The sequence below is a fragment of the Coturnix japonica genome, chromosome Z (assembly GCF_054131305.1).
Source record: "Coturnix japonica strain WE chromosome Z, WE-NBRP24, whole genome shotgun sequence".
NCBI classification, from domain to species: Eukaryota; Metazoa; Chordata; class Aves; order Galliformes; family Phasianidae; genus Coturnix; species Coturnix japonica.
The window spans coordinates 74,068,039-74,089,364 of record NC_140702.1 but is presented as its reverse complement, the minus strand read 5'-3'; the positions used below and the strand labels follow the sequence as shown (position 1 = coordinate 74,089,364).

The 21,326-nt window shown below is 40.1% G+C and overlaps 1 protein-coding gene across 7 annotated transcripts in view; it reads right to left on the bottom strand.

The window, feature by feature from the left end:
- WDR7 (WD repeat domain 7) overlaps positions 1–21,326 on the bottom strand; it is a 106,775-nt gene that overhangs the window by 54,352 nt on the left and 31,097 nt on the right. For 6 of the 7 annotated variants that reach the window (XM_015887228.3, XM_085529334.1, XM_015887227.3 and 3 more), the window contains 3 exons: positions 20,885–21,003; positions 18,818–18,941; positions 10,833–10,946 (listed from right to left, as the gene is read on the bottom strand). In XM_015887228.3, coding sequence (XP_015742714.1) covers positions 10,833–10,946; positions 18,818–18,941; positions 20,885–21,003 — 357 coding nt within the window. Of the gene's footprint in view, positions 1–9,883; positions 10,419–10,832; positions 10,947–18,817; positions 18,942–20,884; positions 21,004–21,326 lie in introns of those variants that run through there. The other variant, XM_085529336.1, reaches the window with a different exon arrangement.

The window sequence follows — 21,326 nt, the reverse complement described above, 5'->3', positions numbered from 1 at the left end:
AGAGATCTGTCATTAAATAATCATTAGCCATCACTCATTCTTCCTAAAAAGCTCAATGCCTGAACCTGCTCAGTATCCACGCAGCATCCATGCGGCGTGCCATGCTTATTAGCACTTGGGGACGTGCACACCACACCATGCAACACTCTTCCTTGCACCCTTGCACCTGGAGCACCAGCCTCATTGCAGCCCCAGCCCTACCCACCTTCAGCCCGCTCCATGCCCAAGACATGCCTTACAAGTTTCTCAAGCGAGCCTTTAATGTATTTATTTTGCACCAAAAGGAAAGAGAAGCACAAGTATGGTTATTTTGGGATTTACCAAAAATGTTCTGCATCTTGGAATAAGCTGTGCAGCGTTGCCTAAATCACATCCTACTTCAGATTAAAGCTAGCAATAGATGATATTTATTCATTACTTCCATACATTACAGATTTCTATTTGGCATTACTGCAACTCTTTTGCTCCAGGAAACACTGACTTGTGTGTCAATTATGACTTTATAATGAGGCCATGTGAAACTCGTAAACAAATGGATTCCATCTACCTGCAAATACTGAAATTGCTGTTGTCAGTCATTTTCTATCTGTGACACACCAACAAAAAATCAAAAAATATTTTAAAAAACTAATTAAATATCTGGCAGCACATAAAGCAGCAGTAAATTTCCTTCTTGGAACATAGGGTTAACCTATTATCTCTCTGCATTAACCCTATCCTTTCTCACCATTGCTCTGTGAGCTGTGTGCTGAAATGTCCCATTTCCTTCCAGACAGCGCAGAAACCAATTAGCTTCACTCTTAAGCACACATTTTCACCAACAAGCTCAACTAAGCAATCAACATCTCACACTAATTTAATTCCACTGAAAGCCACACAGCCCAAAGTTTTAATAACCTGGGAATAAATTTTACCATAGCAACATTTGGTTGTTTCACAGCACATTTGAAAACCACAAACACACGTTTATGAAGTATTAATTGTCCCCTAACCTCGTCGCTTTAATTTTTAAATGCAGCTCTGTGCCGCAATTTCCAGAAATCCATATCCCTCTGCACTACTACCTACATAAATGAGTCATAAACAAAAACACTTCAAATGCTCACGGTACCTTTCCAGAATTCTGATTATGATCACTGTAAGCAGTAGCAAGGAAAGTTTTGATGCATAAATGCTGTGCTTTTAACAAAAACAAATCGCAGTGAATAAGAGGTATTCTATACTCCCCCATCTGAACGGCAGAGGATCCATTTTGTCTTTATTTTCCACTGCTCTTCGCAGCGTGAGGAGAAGCTCCTCACCCATTTTGTGTTCCTAGAGCTGCAGAATACAGGGAAGTATCCAGTAATAAAAGGAATGAGATAAGACACTGCAACAGATTAGAACGACGGCAACAAAAAGTGTGTGCTGTATGCAGAAAAGCGCATCTCCTGAATGTGCCTGTCAGCCTTAGGAAAATTACAGTGACATTTATCTTCCAGCCTTATAAACGTGCGACAACTCTGGGCATCCCCATAACTCTGCACTAGATTATAAACAGATCATAATTCCATCAGGCAAACCAAATATTGCAAAACAGATAAAGATTGTATTAGTAATGTTCGCATTAGAAGTAACCACCTTGTATATAAATAAAGCGAGATAGATGTAAACAGAAGAATGTCTTCTTTTTTTATCCCCAAAGAAGATTTCAATAAGTTTTTGATCAAGAGTCAATTAAAGAAATTTATTCTCGAGTTTCAGATCACTCTGGACGTAGGTAGAACTTCAATAAAACCAGTACAAATCTGAACTTTACATTCTGAAGCATGATTACAATTTTATTGAAAGGAACATAAAACTATTTTACATTATAATCATTTTGAAACTGAACGGCAACTTTTTCTGATGCTTTATAAAAAGATGTTGCTCCTATTGGAAATCAATAGGGAGGCAGAAAAAATTAGATAGCTACAATTTGCCAAGAAATCAATAAGAAATAGAGCAATATCAAAATCCACGTTCTTAATCTTTTACACACTAAAATCTGACTTCAACACAAACAGATCTGTAAGAATTTACAGGAAAAAACACATAAGCTGCTGTTACGTGCTTCTGATGCACCTATTATACCCCGTGCCTGCAATTATAGCTGCCTTGCTTTTAACACCATCCTGATTTTGACTGATCTAAATTCCCACCGCTTAGAGCTATTATTTATTTTGCAGTGATTTAATACATCCTGCAGATGTATTACACACACCCTGACTGACCATCCTGTAACACACAAAGCCCACCTCCCCGTTTGTCTCTGGCAGGCCCCTGCTGGGTGCTCTGCATCAGCCCCTACCGGGAGGGGCGGGAGATATGCACATAGGAAGCTGTGGCTGATGAGCAGCACCAAGCTAAGAACCGCAGCCTCAAAACAAAACACTTCTTTTTCTTTTTTCTTTTTTTTTATTCCCTCTATGAAAAAATTCAGGGAAATTGAAAGCTTCCAGCAGCGTAAGAAAAAAAGGGTTTAGAATGAGATCAGGGTTATGTTCTACAGTGTATTTTGCAAGCAACATAACACACAGGCTAGCAATGATGTGCTTTTCAGCAGCGTTTAGGACTGCCACATAAACCCCCCGAACACCAGCACTGATGCTCCCAGGCAATTCCAACCTCACTGCGAGGCAGCACCAGGCCCACAGAGCAGAGGGACCCGGCGCTGCTGTGCGGCTCCAGCAGCAGCTCTGGTGCTGAATGCAGAACACACTCTATTTGGCTTTCAGTCAATTAAGCTTTAAGCTGTCAGCAAACAAGACTTTTAAGTTAATTTTGAATCACCACAAATCAAGTTGAAGGTTGTGAAAGGGCACTCTCACATGCCGGCATGAAAAAAGGCAGTTTAATTGCCCCTGAATAGCTATTATATGCTGCAATTGGCCTATTGAATCTTAGATGATCTATTTATTTATCAAAGTGCAGAGACTGGTAAAAGAATGCAACGTACAAACTTCACTTTCTTTCCCTCTTGCTTAAGTTGATAAAATTAAAGTCTTTGCATACAAAATCTACTACTGAAATAATAATTTTTCTAACAAAGTTCAGTATGGGTTACCTTGTATTTTATTTCTGAATAATTACCACTGCCTGAACTGCAGCTGAAATGTGAAAACAAGTAATTTCCAATATAAGAAGTAATGGCTATTTGGATTTTACTTATGCATTTTAAATCTTCCAGCATATTTTTTCCATATGCTAGACAGACAAATATTGTTTCAAATTACTAATCTGAAAAATTATCTGTGCAGAACAAGGTATAGAAAAAGGCCGCACGAGTGTATAAAACCAGCTGCTATTGAAATGCTGCATGAAAAACCTTCCACACATCTCAGATCTGTCTTCATGGAAAACAGTTTAAAGCAGAATGAGGTCAAACATAATTCTTAACATAATGCATATTTATGTATCAAGCAATAAAGCCTAGAATTATTAAACACGTGGACATTTATTTTTTTTTTTAAATAAACTACAGAATATTTTCAAACAAGAATGGGCCAACCAGCTTCTATTTTCACCATATTAAATGATGCAAGACTTCCCTTCCTTTCCAAACCTACACACAGCACAAGGCAGCCTGGGGAATGCTACATAGAGGCACCCAGGGAGGGACTCAAGACAAACTTCCTAGCATTAATGGAAAGAGGCAGGGAAGGAAACTCCAGCACACCAAAGTCAGCATCCTGAATGTGCACACTGGTACCCATGGCTGGCTGTACCAAACATCAGCCTGGTACCTCTTGGAGCTTTTGTTTCTCACTGCTCTTAACATCCCCTGGCAAGACACAGTGTGAAACTGTGATTAAGCTTACTCTTTTCCACTAGATATTGACCTCAGCCAAAACTCTCCATGTTTTACGTTTTTCTTATCATCAGATCCTGCAAAAACACATGGAGAGGGGTGGGTTACACATCAAAACTGAAGGGCTATGCATAACTTAAAAAGGTTTTCAAAAACATTTGTGAGAAGTGGTGAAAAAGATCCACCAATGATGGAAAAAAACATCCAAAACCATTACTGGAAGAGACCTCAGGCACAGAAATGACATGATTAAGATCACAGTTCTCATATCACAGCCATGATGTAGCACCATTATATTTCCTCTGTAGCAACGGAAAGACCAGAGTAGTCGCAGGAAAGCAACACATCAGCTGGCCAAAGCTGTTCTGCGTCGGGAGCTTCTGCTGGGATATGACCAGAAGATGTTGTGACATGCAACCACTCACTACATCCAGATGACCAGATGAGGCTTGCCTTGGGGAAGGCAAAGGACAGGGGGCTTCAACACTGCATCACAGAATCACAGAATTATCAAGGTTGGAAAAGACCTAGAAGATCATCTAGTCCAACCATTACCATGTTTATGGTTACAGGTTCTTGCAGTACTGGTTGCCTGTAGCTACTTCTGTTATTTCAGCATAGTTTATTTTTTTTTCCTTTGTTTTTAAGTCAAGCATAAGAGTTATGTCTGGGACAAAACCTGTTATTTTTGAGGAGGGAAATAGGTCAGAGGTGGTGATACAGCATGAAAGTCACAACAGCAGCATGTAGAGAAAGTGTGTTTTAAATTGATGAAGTGGGGGCTTCTGAAAGGACTACCCCAAGAACAGCAAGACGCGTGTTGCTGGGGTTACAGGAAGTGTTCGGGCAATATATGATAGGATCAGGCTCCAAGTTATCATGAGACATTTAAAATTTAAGGGGCAAAAAGAACAGAGCAAAGATTTCCGGTATTTTTTAATCCCATCTGCTCAGCACAAGGAATATTTAAGAAAATGAACCATTTAGCCACTGTGACTGACGCAGTGCGTCACACTGCATGAAGCATGAAACACAGTAAGATTATGCCTGGACATTCAGAACCAGCTTACTAAAACAACACATTCCAGCTGCTGAGCAAACAGCTGTTGAGCAAAACAAGGCTGCTATGCATCCCCAAATGCCTGGAGTTTCTTTTTTTGCATATCCATAGCTCATAAGATGAATTGAAATGGATGCTGCTTACCACAGAGGACAAAGATACTTCACAGCACTGCAATCAAAGTACATACAGCCCTTCATCAACTTAACTCCTTCAAAAATTTTTATTCCAGTTTGTTAGCTTTTTGCCAAGGCTGTAGATTTTATATTAACTGTCATTTTAGAAACATCAGTTATCTCTACACCCACAGAACTAAACACAAAGTGACAGGCTGGTGTGCATCACAGCCACTGCTTGAGCCTGGCAGAACTCTAACTGCTCTGCTGTGTGCTTCTGCTATTAATTAGAAGCGTGTCTGACACCTCAAACAGATCAGTTCTCTGCAGCACTTCCTTAATGAAGGCATACAGCACTGCCCAGCACTGACAGACGCCATTCAGACAGATGTCCAGCCCATCACCCTCTCACAGAGAACAGATTTCTTAATGGTGCTTACTGGGTGACATCTGCTTGAAAGGCAGAAGCCCACATCCCTTCAACTGCACACAGCTTTGTTGTAAAAATCATTGTTCTACATCAACTACAGTTCCTTACATTTATTGAAGATTAACAAAAGCTTTTTTTCTTTCCTTTTCTTTAAAGTATTTCACCTACGACTTCATGCTTTCTTGTAGACAACCAAAGACAAACTGCAGGAAATTATACCCTGTGTTAATTTTGTATAATTCTGTATATATGTATCCAATTAGACAGATCTCTCAAGATGCTTCAAAATTACCATTAGTAGACAGAATGCTCCATTAAAAATTAACATCTGCGTGTCAAATAAGTGGTGTTTGTGGCATCTGCATTCCATTTTTATTGTAACAGAAAAGACAAAGCAAGAGAGGTGTGCATTTTCACTTTCACCGCTAGCATCTGAAAGGAATGAAGTTTGCTTTAGATGACAAAACCTCATTTTTTCTGGTGTTTTACATAATAGTCAGGGCAAGATACGGTAGTTGGTTTTCTAATGGGTTACTAAATACAAATGCAGTGCTTCTTTGATCTCTCTATGGCGGGCTTTAGAGATCCACCAATGCATGTGGCATGGTGAAGGTGCTCTAGTTTGGTCTGTGCTGCCTGAAAGAAACCCAGCAGGAATTTTGTCCAGAGACTGACTCTTTTGGCGCCCACATTGTGCTGAACAGTGGGCCGCTGGCTTGGCTGCTGGGGATGGCAGATGGTGTCATTTGTTGTGCACCTCCACCTCACAGCAAACCTTACCAGGAATGCTGCCCGAGGAGGGGAGGGCAGCACTGGGCAACGACACCTGTCGCTTCTGCTTCAAGTCTGGCTCCAACAGCACAAGAGAATGTACAGAAATCACCGGAGCAGTCCAGAGACTCAATACATTAGCAAGAGTAAGAAGGAAGCAAAGAAGCCAAAGAAAAGCACAGCATATGGCTTATTAAATAACCGCACTCAACTTCCAGTAAGCAACTGAAATATTTTTCTTCTGTTAGAATGGAAGCCTTTGAGCTAAAAAGTTTAACAGCAAAAAATAATGTATCAACTAGGAACTAAATTAAAACTACTTAAAGTAGTTTGATCGTGCCAACAGCATAACATCTAGACTAACATCTAGACATTGGAGGTAAAATGTTTATCATTCAAAATATGGGAAAATACTGGAAACTCAACATTTCTGCAAATGTCATGCTAATATATAACACAAAAACAATGACTGCCAATTGCTGAATCTTCAAGATAGCACAGACAAATTCTGCTGGTGACTGCAAAGTCGTACTTAGTTTGAGAATATGAGATAAACTAACAGTACTTCTTGTTTCTGATTTCACCACTTAATGAGTAATAATTGTCCAAAAAATACTACTCAATACGCAAGAAAACAAGCTTTATAATATTACAGGAAGTAATTCAAAAGATTAAGCTTTCAAGTTAACAATCATTATCAGTAACACTCCTGGCTTTTATTTTCCATACAACCTTCTGTGTGTGAACTGCTGTCGCTGCTGCAGTTCTGCTGTTATACTGTAAATTATAACCTGTGCAAGATGCACAAAGCATTCTTGTCTGAGGCTCCTTTGGCCACATGGCTAAACAAGGAGCACGCTCAGAGCATCTCTGTACTGCCTTAGCACTTTCCCACTATCACATCACAGCAGCACATAGGAGGAAATGGTGCACCATACACAGCGCCTGTGCAAAAAGGAACAACAAAAAAGCAGTGCTCACTGCTCTGCCCTTGGAGCACAGGGTAACACAACTACCCTTGCAGAGCCCAGAGCTAAGGATGCAAAGGTTTCACACAACAGCTTGCTTCAGATTTGAAGGCACCAAGACAAGACTCACTGGACCAGGGTACACATATTTTCATAAGTTTAAGGTGTTTTTTTTCTAAAACATTCTCAGATAAATGATAATCCTTATTTCTGTGCTTGAAGCAGTCTCCAGCCCCTACATTCCAGCTTTCTGGAATGTCAAATCCTTTGGAATAAATTCAATTTCAATTCAGTTTTTACTTAGGGAAATACCAACCCAGAATAATGGGTCTGACAAGAGTTTACCCAGCTTTGCTAATTATCAGGCCTCCTGTTGGAATTTCACCCTTTCACAACAAGGCAGCTGAGTGCAACTCTCAGCGCTGCCATTGTCACCCTGCAGCAGCTACAGGAGTGGTCTCAAAAGCCTTTGCCCTGAGCTTCCCTACCACCTATAGCTTGTTTTAAATAGCTCCTAGAAACAAAGCACAAAAAATCCACCAGTTTGTGTAATCGATCCAATTACAGGGCACAAAATCTTTTTCCTACTGTATGGAACCTACTTCAGCTAGATTATCCCTGCCAACCCCTGCAATTCTGTGACAGTCCCTAACCACCTAAACCCCTTTTCCCAGAAGCAATGCATCTTGTATTCAGCTCAATGGAATCTCCTAGCATTACATTCACATTGGTACCAGAAGCCTCAAAGTTCACCAAGCACTGCTTACCTTGCTGCTGTGTGAAGCCCTGCTCATTCACAAATGTAATACACCTCTGTATTTTTGCAAGTATTTTAACTACAAAACCATGGCAGTTGGTACTCCTATAATCTTTGCAGCTATGGCGATGGTACATGATACCAAGAGTTCATGAAAGAGGAGAAAAATGTTTAACAATAAATATTTAATTAGTACCAGGAAAGAGTTTGTGCTTTGCAAGCATCACTGTCAGTGCTAATGCAAGCAAAGTCACTGCTACAAAAAGAAACTGCTATGGAGAAATCCCCCATTTTGTAATGCCAAAGTCCCCACTCACTCCAGAAGTCACAGCCTGGCTGGGATGGGCATGGTCCTCAAGTTTCCCCCCGCCCCAGCACTGTGCCCAGCCCCACATCCAGGGGTCTGGGGAAATACTGCTGAGTAGGTATAAGAGCAACCCATACAGTGTTTAGTATACATGTCTTACTGTGCCCCCATACATTATTTACCTCCAGTACTAAAGCAACACTGAACAGCTCAGAAGCACACAATGCTGCAACCCAAAAGTTACTTCCTTGAAGGCCTTCATTTGAACATGGGAAACTCAGTGAATTCCTAAAGAGTCTATTGGTACCGTTTTCTATGCTAGTAAATAAATCTGTCAGCAAAAGGTACTGAGGCACTACAACACTGCCTTTTTCACAGCACTGGTGACATCTGACCCTTTATCTCTGTTATGTGCTCAGCCATGCGTTTGTTTTATTATCCCTGTAGATGCTGCTGTGTATGTTCCAAGCACGCTTTAAATGCAGACAGTCACATTTCCAAACATGTAACAGCACTTTGTTTATTCTTCCTTATTTTGCTCCTCCTTTATTTACTGGAAAAACAGATTTATACTTCTAGAATAAAAGCTAGATGATATCTTAGAGCCTAAAACTTTAATTGGTAGATTACAAATTACAAAGAAATAAAAGATATTAAATACAAAACTTATTTTGAGCAAGTTCAGTCAATGAAGTCAGAAGACTCTCTGCCCAAGTAGCAAAAACAAATACAAACAAACAGTGTGAACCATTTAAACAACGTATTTGCTCTATACTTCATTATCCAGGAGAGCTTCATAGGCATTAAAGATAACAGTAGGTACTATTACTGCTTTGGAAGCCTGTTCTTGTGCGCCTTTTCAGTGTATCTGAAGATAGACCCAGTTTCTCATATAACTTCTGCTAGCATGTTGTTAAATGCCTACCAGGCACTGCCGGGCCTGTTTCCCACAAATAGGTTTCAGTGCTTTTCAGCAAGCTAAGCTAAACTGCTTTAATCTCTAAAAGGACCAATGTGGAAGTGATCCTTTTAAAAAATTATTTGGAGGAATGAAAGCATTTGGTGAATACCAATTTGAATTGGAAAAAAATCGTGTTGATCACTGCACACTGGTTTTACTTTGTGCACTCAATCAGTAAGTATTAGCTCTAAAAGGACCACTATAGAAAGAAGCTGCATCATGTTTAAAGATGACAAGGTAAGCTTCAAAATGTTTGAATTAAATTTTTTTCTGTATTCTACAAACACTAAACTGATTGCATTCAATTGTAGACTGAAATTTCACGTTTACTCAGAACACGGCTTTTAAAGCTCGATTGCTTTGATCAAGAATAGCAGGCAGCAGGAAAATGCACGTCATTCAGAACTGGCTCCAATAAAGTGGTCCATTTCCCACCCTACCCCTGAAAAACACATGGGCCATGAAAGCGGAATGATACGACTCATGCCTGTTGGCAATATTGCTGTCATTGAGGCTTCCAGAAGAAGAACCAGTAGGTCCCCAACAGCTGCAGGGCTACGTAGATGCTATGGCTCTCAAAGAAGCACAACGTAATGGACATGTTGTGAAAATCATTTCAGAGTATTCTGAGCCTTTTCACTAATTTCCATTTTTTATTTCCATTTTTTCAGCCTCTATCCATTATTGCTTTTGACAACTCCCACATATTCCCCCAGACCCTACAGGTGTCTCCATAGCACACTTCCCCCCCACCATAGCTTTTTCAAGTCTTTTCCAAACAGCCTGTGATAACACTCCGTGCTCCAAACAGTCTACTCTTCGACCAGCAGGAATCTTGTCTCAGTCACCTTCAACCAGAGACCTGACCCAAAACTCCACCTGGCATACTAACAGCCTTCTGGTCAATAGGAATAAATAGTTTTCTTTCCGACTTTCACAAAAATCTATAAAAATCTCAGACAACATAGTCTGAGCTGACAAAACAGCATAGCTCTTGTGCTCTATAATCTGTGGTATGCTATACTAAAATACATACTGTGGTCATTCAAATTCTGAGGATGCTGATACTGAGCATGCAAGTATTTTCCCCACGATGCCTTACAGACAAGCATGAAGAAAAGAATCAAAAGATAACTGTTGTAATTAAGTGTTTGCTTTTGTATGGTCTGCCATTTCAGAACATGCCTTGAGGGGCTGGAATTCTCAGCCATCCACCAGCCTACAGAAAGAAACATGCAGCAACAGTAAAAAGCTATATTAGAACCAAAACATACCTGAACTCCATGTATGGCAAACTAACAGTGATTCACAATTCAGAGAAGCAGATTATGATGGCAGCATGCCTGCACAAGACTTTTCACCACGGTAAATCATTTAAGAAGTAACTATAAAGAATCAAAGCATTCTCTAAGAGCTAAATATGTCAGCTGCAGGCAGACTACAAAGCTCAAATCACACTGAAAAGTATTTGTTTCACAAGCAACGTAGTAAAATGACAGTAGTTAAGAGTAAAGCATGTATTTCATTTTCACATGAGAGGTATGCAAAGTTAGAAAGAAAGTGTTCCATCTCTCTTGCATTGCACACAGTAAGTTAAAAAAAAAGAAGAAGAAATATGTTTTGTTAGGCTCACCTGCCGTGATGTCGTCATCCACTAGATCATGCTCTTCCTCCTGAACTTTTGCCTCTGTTCCCAGTGAATCTGGGCTTGCGGTAGCAGTTTGAATGGCTTCCGTGGTTACTCCAGCTGAAAAAATAACAGCCAAACACCCATAAGTCAGTGGTTTTCTTAGATAACAACCCTGCATTAGGGAAAAATAAAGTTATCTTCCGTTGCAATGTAGCACTATAAAGTGCAGATGAAGCAAAGATAAACTATTTTCTGACTTCCTGTAATACAAACCTTTCCTTTATAAATGTTCTCCACAACGTAGCTATCTCATATACTTCCTTTTTATCTTCTAGTATGATTAAAAGGATCAAAAACACAGGGACATTACATCCTATTTACCTGTAAAACTTGAGTTCTAGCAGAACTTCTCTTACATCTCCTATTAATCCTGCATCTCTCCCATCAAAAAAGGGCTCTTTCCATGCCACTTTCAGAATACACTCCTTCATCTGAGCCATTCTACATAATTTGGTTGTGATCTATGAGTTAATTGCTCTCGCAAATAGTATTATGAACACTAAATCATGCCATGTAACACCACAGGAGTTTATCATTCACTGGTGTATGCTGTGCCCAGCTTTAACCTTTATGAGACCCTGTCCAGACCTTACTGCAATTCCATCAAGGCACTATGAAAAGAAGCGTTTTGCTAAGAGTGAAAAAGGACAGCCTCACAAATAGTGTTCCCAAAGAGCTTTAGGAAAGCTGAAGGAGCAGACTGAAGAGAGCCCAGATAAGATTTCTTTCCTCCTGATGTATCTTTTATGTCAGCTATCAAAAATCTTATTATATGAAGAGATTGATGCTTTCCTGATCATGGCATTACGTTTGCCATCTACAGAGGCATTAAGATCCCATTAAAAAAGGACTACAGCCCTTTGTCAGCACCAAGCAAGCTTCGAAAAGAAATAACAAATCTGGAATGCCTTTTGCTGTGCTACCCCAGGCTGTCATCTAGCAAAGGGTGACCAAGTCCTGCCTACTCCTCTGCTGCCCCTCTGCCATTTGTACAGAGTAACAAACGCACACATTTCTTCAGTTTGCAGTAGTTTTGATGTGATAAATGACTCTTCTCCAAATGTAAAAATATGGCTTATAAGTGAAAAGACAACGGTTCATAATAAACTACATAAAGAGAAGCTCTCTCGTGGGTTTCATCACGTACAACGTTTGAGAATCCACATCTGAAAGCCATTCAATTCTGAATCTTCTTTGAACCAGTTCAGAAATGTTTCTGTTAAACACTACTTATTCACAGTCATACTCCTACCTTCTGATAACACAGGCACTGTCTTACACAGCAATTTCATTTCCAATGTTTCCTCTGACATCATTTCTTTATAAAGAAACTAGCAATTGTTCATAAATTTCTCATTACATCAGTACCAGTAAAGCACTGCCAATAAATGTACAACAAGACTAGGGAGTTTGATGCCATGATGAAGCTGTTTCAGCTCATGGCTGTCTCCCATGTGGCCCTTTCTATCTTCCATAAGGATTCCGTGGTTCCAGCACTGCACTGTCAAAATGCTTTTCAGATGGACAAACACCTTGGGTTTGTTAAGAATCATAGAATCATTAAGGTTGGAAAAGACTTCAAAGATCATCAAGCTCAACCGTCAGCCCATCCCCATCATGCCCACTAAACCACATCCCTTAGTTCTCACATCACCTCTTCCATTGCATTTTATCCTCAGGTTGATGAAAAGTAGCTGAGCTTTCATATTAGACATGCTACACCTAAATAGCTTAGCAAGACCAGCGACAATAGAGTGAAAGGACAGAAATGTTTTTGCATGAGTTGGTTCTAAGCACAGCATACAAAATATTAGAAGTCCCTTAGAATATTATAGAATTAAAATTAAAATCTAAGCACAAATCATTTAATTCTGCTCTGTGCTGTGAGACCTCACCTGGAGTGTTGCAAATAGATGGGGAATGCTCAGCACAGGAGAGATATGGACCTGACAGAGCACGTCCAGAGGAGGGACACAGAAATGATGTCAGGGCTGGAACACATCTCCTATGAGGACAGGCTGAGAGCTGGGGCTGTGCAGTACGGGGAAGCGAAGGCTCCAGGGAAACCTAAGAGCAGCCATTCAAAATTAAAAGGGGGGCTTTTTTAAGAAATAACGAGGCTGACTCCTTAGCAGGGTCTGCTGCAACAAGACAAGTGGAAGCAGTTTCAAACCAAAGGCAGGGAGATTTAAATTGGATACAAGGAAGTCCTTCATAATGAGGGCGTGAAGGCCCTGGCACAGGCTGCCTAGAGAGGCGGTGCTGCCCCATCCCTGCAGACAGCCAAGGTCAGGCTGGATGGGTTCTAAGCACTGATGGAGCTGTGGGTGTCCCCGTGCCCTGCAGGGAGAGGGACTAGAGAGCCTTTAGGGAGCCCTTCCGACTCAAATGATTCTATGGCTCTATGATTACAATTCCTCATTTACTGTAGCATCATAAACTGATTGCTCAATTACTGCATCAAAATAGTGCTGTGCAGATCTATTTCATTTATTCCTTTGTGCTTGGCAAAGTAAGAACTTGCAGGGCAGAGTGACCAACCACATGGATATACAGCAGTCTCTGAGGTCAAATCACAGTATCCTTACTTGGTGAAAACTCCCATTTAAGTAAACTGAAGTTTAATTATGTTTTACTCAATTAATCTTGTCTTAAGTAAAGCTTCCTAACAGAGATAGATATCTATGTTTACATATTATATATTATAGATCATATATTAATAAAAATGACATCGTATTTATTATAGACTTATCACATTTATTTTTGTTATCAAAATGGGTTATAATCAAAGTGAAGAAATTTAGAAGCATATTCTTAAGTTGTCCTCTCTTGAATTGCATGCTGACACATTATTTAAGGTTTCCACTTTACAAGAAATAATAATTTGATGCAGACATCGGGTTTAGCAATATGGGAAGCACCAGCAGCATCCAGACCTAATTTTTAGGCAGCATTCACTGGCAGCAGATTCCTGCCTGGAATTAATTCAGTGCGCAGCACCCGATCGATCTGGCAGCTCCCAGCGCACACTGCCTGCCTGCCTGCAGCATGCACACAAAGGGCACGGCCAGATAACCTTTTGCTTTCCATTAAAGACATAGGAACCATTTTTGTATCTGCAGTAACACCACATATTTTAAAACACATCAGTCTCTGGGCTGCTGGGTGGGCAGACCTCATGCTGCAACATTCAGGGGTTCCTCTGCATGGGGCCTATGAAACACCTGCCTCAGCATTTTCAGAAGACATTACACTGAGCAACAGAAAAAACAAGATACAGGAACACAACATTCAGTAAAGAAATCTGTTAGAAAAGAGGAAAAAAAAACAAACCAATCCTTTGCAGAATCTATCTTACACTGAAAAAGTCTTTGCTCTTCACAATGAGCACGTAACGGAGGTAACATTTTTCCCCTTTTGAGCTGAAAACTGTTCCTCATAGAGAATGAGCTACAGACTGTGCAGAAACAATCACACGTTGTGAAAACAAGGAGCAGGTAAAGGCTACGTGACAATCTTAGCAGACAGAACGTGAAGCTTCCAAAGCTTCCCTTCCTGCACGAGCCTGAGAAATAGCAGTGGCTAAATACAGCATCTCCAAATCATGATGTCACGTTCATTTCATCCATTTCATATTCATAAACTACTGTATAACAGCTGAATATAAAAGACTATAACTATAACATATTATATATATATAATTATAAATAAGACTAAAAGGGTACAAGACAAGCTCAATAAACATGCTCTGGATTGAGTAAATAATGCAGGGTTTTCCCCTTCCTTTCAGTTCACCAAAAAGTTTGACGTGAAATAAGGATTTGATACGAAACAGGAATTAAGTTTTAAGAAGGAATCCGACCCTGATGCTGATCCTTTAAAGCCGTAATTCTCTCAGCTGGATACTCAGAAACAAGGAGGGAATAACACACATGATACAAATTGGCTGACCTCCCTAGTAAGGACTGTCTACAATTGCACTCCTGCACAATCGCTACACGAAGTGATCAGGAAATGAGCACACCACCGGGCACTGACTACATTTCTGCCCTGTGGAAATACTTAAGTTGCCCTATTCATTGTGCTCCAAAGCGCCAGCTGACTCCGCTGAGATCCTCAAAATGCAAAACTAGGTATGGGAATAAAACCTGCCCAAGCACACAGTTTTAGCATTAAGTGGCAGCATGATTCAAACACAAGTTCAAGGAATTTCTATCTCCATTGCTTACTACGCTCTCTCTTGCATCAGATAAGAGATTATTAAAAGACAACCTGGTGCAAATTTGCCTTGCTGCTTTCCATGCACATCAAGGAGTAGAGAGACATGCACACACGTGAGATCCCAATAAATACAGTCCTGCTCCCAGTTGCTCTTGGATCTGTGCACATACACAAATGGAGAGAAGATTTCACCTCCCTTTGCTACCTCCACACTCCTGAGACATTCCAGAGCCAATTAAATGCATATGACTAAATATATCAGCAACAAGCTTCTATTAGTGGTTACATTTGTTTCACTTATAAAGGAAACTGCTATGTCAAAGAAAAGCACTTTTTCCACATCACATTTACAAGAACTGTTATAATGTAGTAAGATGGGCTGGAGGGAAACATGCTGATAATATTCTATGCCTCTCTATTAAGCAAGGACATAGGAAGATGTGGAGGATGAAGGAAACAGAGCAGCACTTCTTGAACTGTACCGTACTCCATCAATGTGCCTTTCCAGCACTAAGCTGTATTTTTCAGAAACTCACCACATCCATTTGGGCCATTCTGAGTAATTTTTATCTCCCTCGATCCCTCACCAGATCTTTTAAAAGAAGGAATCACTTCCATCATGTGTTATACTGTAACCAGGGGAACATCTGTATGCTTTGCCTACAAAAGCCAGCTCTGTAGTTCCTCGTTATTTTTCATTACTCCAACCTGACACCACAACCACTGCTCTTCTTGGGGTGCCAGCACCTCTGTGGAGGCTCACACAGCCAGTAGCACTGTTAAACAGCCTTCCAGCTCTGCCATTCAGAACCACACACTCAGGTATAATTCCAGTGTGCTACTCATTACCTGTTTTACACGTTTTCTGTACTACTGCTTTCAAAATACTGAGTGTCTGCATTCAAGTCATCCATTCACCCACACTCCACACCTGATCTCTCCCTGTTTTTTCCTGTTTTAAAATCCTGTTTGCTCTGATAGATAAGTAAACCCTATTCTAGTGTTAAACAAATGTTTTGATCTGTTAATAACTAATAAAAAAGCCAAGTATTGCCGTATGCATTCATGCTGTGTGTATTGAATTGAATGCATAGAGGATACAGCCTTTTTTTATTCCACCCAGCCCATCTTTGGCAATGCTGTATGCACACATGCCATGCCCACAGCCCGTGCAAAGGCAGGAGAGCAGAACTAAACATTCCGCTTCCAACTATGCACACGTGGCACACAACTCCATCCTCTTCTCATCCTTCCACACTGCAGAGTTTATGTAACGCAAAGTACCGCAAACAGAAAATGTTGGGGTTAGTGAGTTTGCAGTTGTTTTCCAGCATATTAAATGGTAATTCCCATTTTGGAAGCAGAGGCCCTACATACACTTCAACAGTAAGACTGTGCCCATGACCTTGCACCCAACAATGTCACTGTAGAGAAATCAGCGATCATCAACAGCTGCTTCAGAAGTTACTGGAGGGCAATTGCAGCTATACCCCACAAACTCAGCACAACCAGTCTCACCAGAAAAGCACTTAAAAACTAAACCCAAACATTCAGAACAGCACCGGTCTCCATCAGTTTGAATGAAGGCTCTTTGGCATGTATGTACAGCACACTCCCACTCCTTGCTGGTGGCCTGGCTGCACATCTGGCTGTGCAGCAATACCCCTTTATAAGGCAAAGGCTGCACACCTGAAGGCTGCAGTTAACACCAGCAAATCCTCTGCACCACACGAACATACTGCATCCTGTGAGATTTATGCATTCAATTTAGATTTAATAAGATTATTACACATTTCTCCAAAATCAATCCTATTTGACAGAGATCTTTCCCTGAATAGAAGCTACGTTCTTCAGCAGAGGAATCACAATTAAAAAAAATGAATGTCTACTACTTTACTTTTAAGGTAAACATTCTCATTTACAAGAATTAATATATTTTTACTGCTTTCTTAAATATGGCAGACATGACTGTACATCATTCTAGAAAGGAAAGACTATGAACACATGAATGAATGGAATACTTATATACTTACATAGCATATCACTGAATTACTGCAAGATGTATATACACAATTATGGTCAGAAGCTTCATGTTTTAGTAAGTATGTATGTTTCATGGTTCAAAGTACATAGAAGACTTGTGCCTCACTAGCATTAGATCCCATTAAAATCCTTCTCTGCCCACGAGCCAAGTGTTCCAAATACGGCCAGTTATTCAAAAATATATGTGGTTATCATAGGCTGTAGAAAATGTACTCAGAAGTTTCCTTTAGCATTCCACCTACAAGTGGAACAATTTAACTGGCAGTATTTTGTCGAATGACAAATGTCATTGTCATATTTGTCAATTGTGATATTTAAAGTTAATTCAGTCAGCCCAATTATGAAATCAAAATACTTTTTGTTTCAAAGTTCCAAGGGCTTTATTTGCTTTTTAATTTGTTCTTTAGTAATTCATTTGATTTCTTCAGTTAATGCACTTACCCAACAAAAAAGAACCAAGGTCATGAGGATGCTAGAAAACTACTGCTACTAAATCCAGTACTTTCACTTATAAGCACATTAAACAACAGAAATTGTTAGAGAACTACACTTGCAGCAGTATTTTAAATTATGTGCTAGTAAATATGCAAAGAAAGGAGGCGTAGCACATAATAAGGTAATTGTGTTAGTACAAAAAACATCAGGAAAGGGGAGGGAAAGAGAAAACTACAAAATGGAAGAGAACATGATAGAAAGGAGCTGGTAACAGCACATCTAATCTGGCATTTCAATAAGCAAAGCCAAGTCAGGAGGATGGTGTGAATGATGGTGTGAAATTACCAAAAAGAGACTGCAGAAGGCTGAAGGAAATGACGTACTGCTACTTGCAATGTATAAATTTATAAATCATGAGAGAGATTAGAAAGGAACAACTCTGATTCTTGATATGCTTCTGTTACAGTTTAAGAAATCTTGGCAGAACACTGGAAGATGCATCTTTCACACCCACTCTGCAAAATGAGCTTCACCTTCTAATGCCCTGAAGTCCATTAACTTATAGTTTTAGGCTTTTATGAATGTGATAAGATAGAAAAATGTTCCTCATTTCAAAGGGGAATACTGTAATCTCATGCACACCCAATTAACCATGAACATAAATTACTGTCTAATGAATCCTTGATAACTGTGGAGCCATCTTCAACCAGTGCCTCCCAGCAGCCCTGGGTAACCATAGGTTCTGAACATCCAATGAGGCAAAAGTTGCACCAAATGTCCAACACACAGCAAAGGACACCTCCTACATACAGCTGCATTAGCTCCTTCCAGAATCCTTCTATACTTCGGGGATGCCAAAGAATCCCTTCATAACCAATTCTATAAACTTATTATAGACTCTTTGGTAATTATATCAGCCTTTTTCTAAGTAGGTTTCTTCCTTGAAATCTCCAGACTACAGCCCTGCCCTACAACACTAGTAAAAGTCTTCACAAAAGACACTGCACACCCAATGACGTACACTGGAATGCTCTATTTACCTAATCAACACTGGGGACCCCAAGCAATTTCATGACTATGACATTTGAAAATTTACATAAATTTTCATGAGTGACTCAAATTCCTCTTTCCCTAAGCCGGCAGAACTGCTATTAAGTTGGTTAATGGAATTTCTTTTCTCCTCTTTATCTATCAACAAAGTTGTTTTCCAATTAATCACAGTCACTTACGTGATATGACACTGTCAATGTACTGTGGCAAATATGGAGCCCAAGCATCAATGGTCTCCTTCCGGCCTGCCTGCTCAATCCTCCTCAGTTCCGCTAGCAGCAGGGCCTGGGCAGCTTCTCTTACCTATAAACCAACCAAAACATTACAGAAACTCAAACATTAAATATTTATCAATATGCTATCAGTATAATATAGATAGAACAACAAAAAACATCACTTAAAAGAAATTTTAAAAAAAAAAAAAAGGATTGCATAGGAAAATAGGTTTTAGAAAACCCACATTTTTCCCCACTCTTTCCCAACTTAAGAACAGAAGCAAGACGGTCACAAATAGGACAACCCCCAACTATGCTGACTCCAAACAGAGGACGAAACAGCCAAAGACACTGTGAGAAAACCTTCCTCAGCAAAGAGGCTACTTCAAATCCCCAGAAGTGAATGGTAACTAAGGTTTCCCACTGAAAGGAATGAGGTGGCTCACATGCCATCAAGTAAACTGGTCACTGCCATTTGTAGAAAAGCAGTGCTGATGCACTGAAACATCACCAAAATTCTAATTTTGTGGGAACAATTTGTGATCAGCCTTCTTTACAACAAAAGTTGTCCAAAATTCCAAGATAAGGAGCAAATAAATAATTTTTCTAAATATCAAAGGTGGATGTTGGAATACCACAGCAAAACAAAAGTCCTGAAGGAACAGTTGTTAAATGAGATGATCTCATTTGTGTGCAATGTGGAAGACAACAACGTGTACACAAAAGGAAGTTATGCAACTCGATCAAGCTAAGACAAAAAACCATGGGCAAGCAGGGACCAGCAAAACGTTAACTTGACACCTCAGGATATCCAGAAACTGGTTTCTTTCCTACTGCTTACCTGCTTACAAATCCTAATTAGTTTCAAAGCAATTATCCTCTCAGGAAACCGTAACACAGTATATCCTATCTAGCAGAAGAACAGGCACCCAGCTAGCAAAAAGCCTATTCCCCATTAAGTTACAAGACTGCTGAAGACCCACAGCCTATAATCCAGCTCTGTTCCTCCTTTCCTACTCTGAAAGCTGCACAGTCAACGAAAATTTTGCCACAGTAGCACAGGTGTAGTGTTAAGGCCTAGCAGTCATTTATCACACTGTTGGTGACAAACCACTTACTGACTGCTGTACACAAGCTCCAACAAATTAAGCAACTCAGCAGTCTCTTGAGGAAAAAAAAAAAAATACGGGTTAGTTCTTGATCCTTAAAGAGATTCATAACAGAATAGGATAAATTTCAATCCAGGCATTTCTTTAGAAAGACATATATACAGTGTATGTCACAAAAAGGGTAAAAAAGAGGAAAAAAAAAAAAAAAAAAGAGGCACAAATCATTTTTTCAACAATTTGAAAGAGGTTAACTGGAAAACTGACATACTGAATCTAGAATCAACAGCTACATGAGCTTGTGTCAGAAAGTACTTTTTATTAAGCTCATTTTACCTTAATATAAAAGCCACCAACATCTGACAGGTACATAAAGCTGCACTCTGCATAAATAACAACCAAAGTAACAAAACATTCAAATACTGCAACACACAAATCACTTCTGCCTGTCCTTCCACATCCTCACAGATTGTCCCCTCCCTGTGCCCCAAGGCAGAGCAGAGAGGGTTCTGCTGCTGAGAACTGGGATTCCCTGAGGTCTCCCTTAGTGATTCACTCCTGTTGCAGTGGAACAAGGCTGCCATCCAGTGGCACATCAAAAGAGCCATTTCTCATCAAAACAATGTACCACTTAAATAAACCAAGACTTAAAAAGAGAAGACTGATATTTGAAAGCATGTTATTTGGGGCTTTTAAAAATAAGCATTGGGGAAACAAACAAACAAATGCATCAACAGAAAATTACTGTTTGTCAGGCATACAGGCTGCTCACACATGTGAGTGCCCCATCCCCAGAGAGCCCAAGGACATGGATGGGCCCTGTGCAGCAGGAAAGGGCAACCAATCCACAGCAGAATGGGGCTGGGTGTGTCTGGGGTTTCTTCCAACCCAGCTGGTCTGTAATTCTGCTATCCTACAAACTCACCTCCAGGCAGCGGTCCTGCCATCTACGAGCCAACATCTCCAGAAGAGGAGGCCTAAATTTGTCCAGACCCAGCAGGTCAGGAAGCATCACGCAGTGCATGGCAGCAAGCTGGCTCCACCCTGTTCAAACACAGAAGAACACATCAGAAGCACTGTTTCTTTTCATCCTCTCTCATAAACTAAATCTAACCACACTGAATCACAGCCTTGAATTTCAAACTTGCAACCCTCGGAGTACATTCAACATATTAAATACTGAAAAGCTCCTAAGCACAAGCCATAGTCCTGAGTTCAAGACCAAATCCAATGATCCGTTGAAACTTTAGTTTCCATTATTTTCACATAATGTGCTACATGCAAGTTTGATGCCATTCATTTAAAGAAAGCTAATCATACAAATTACCAGTAGGAAGACTATATACTTTTTAAGGAGGTATGCCAGC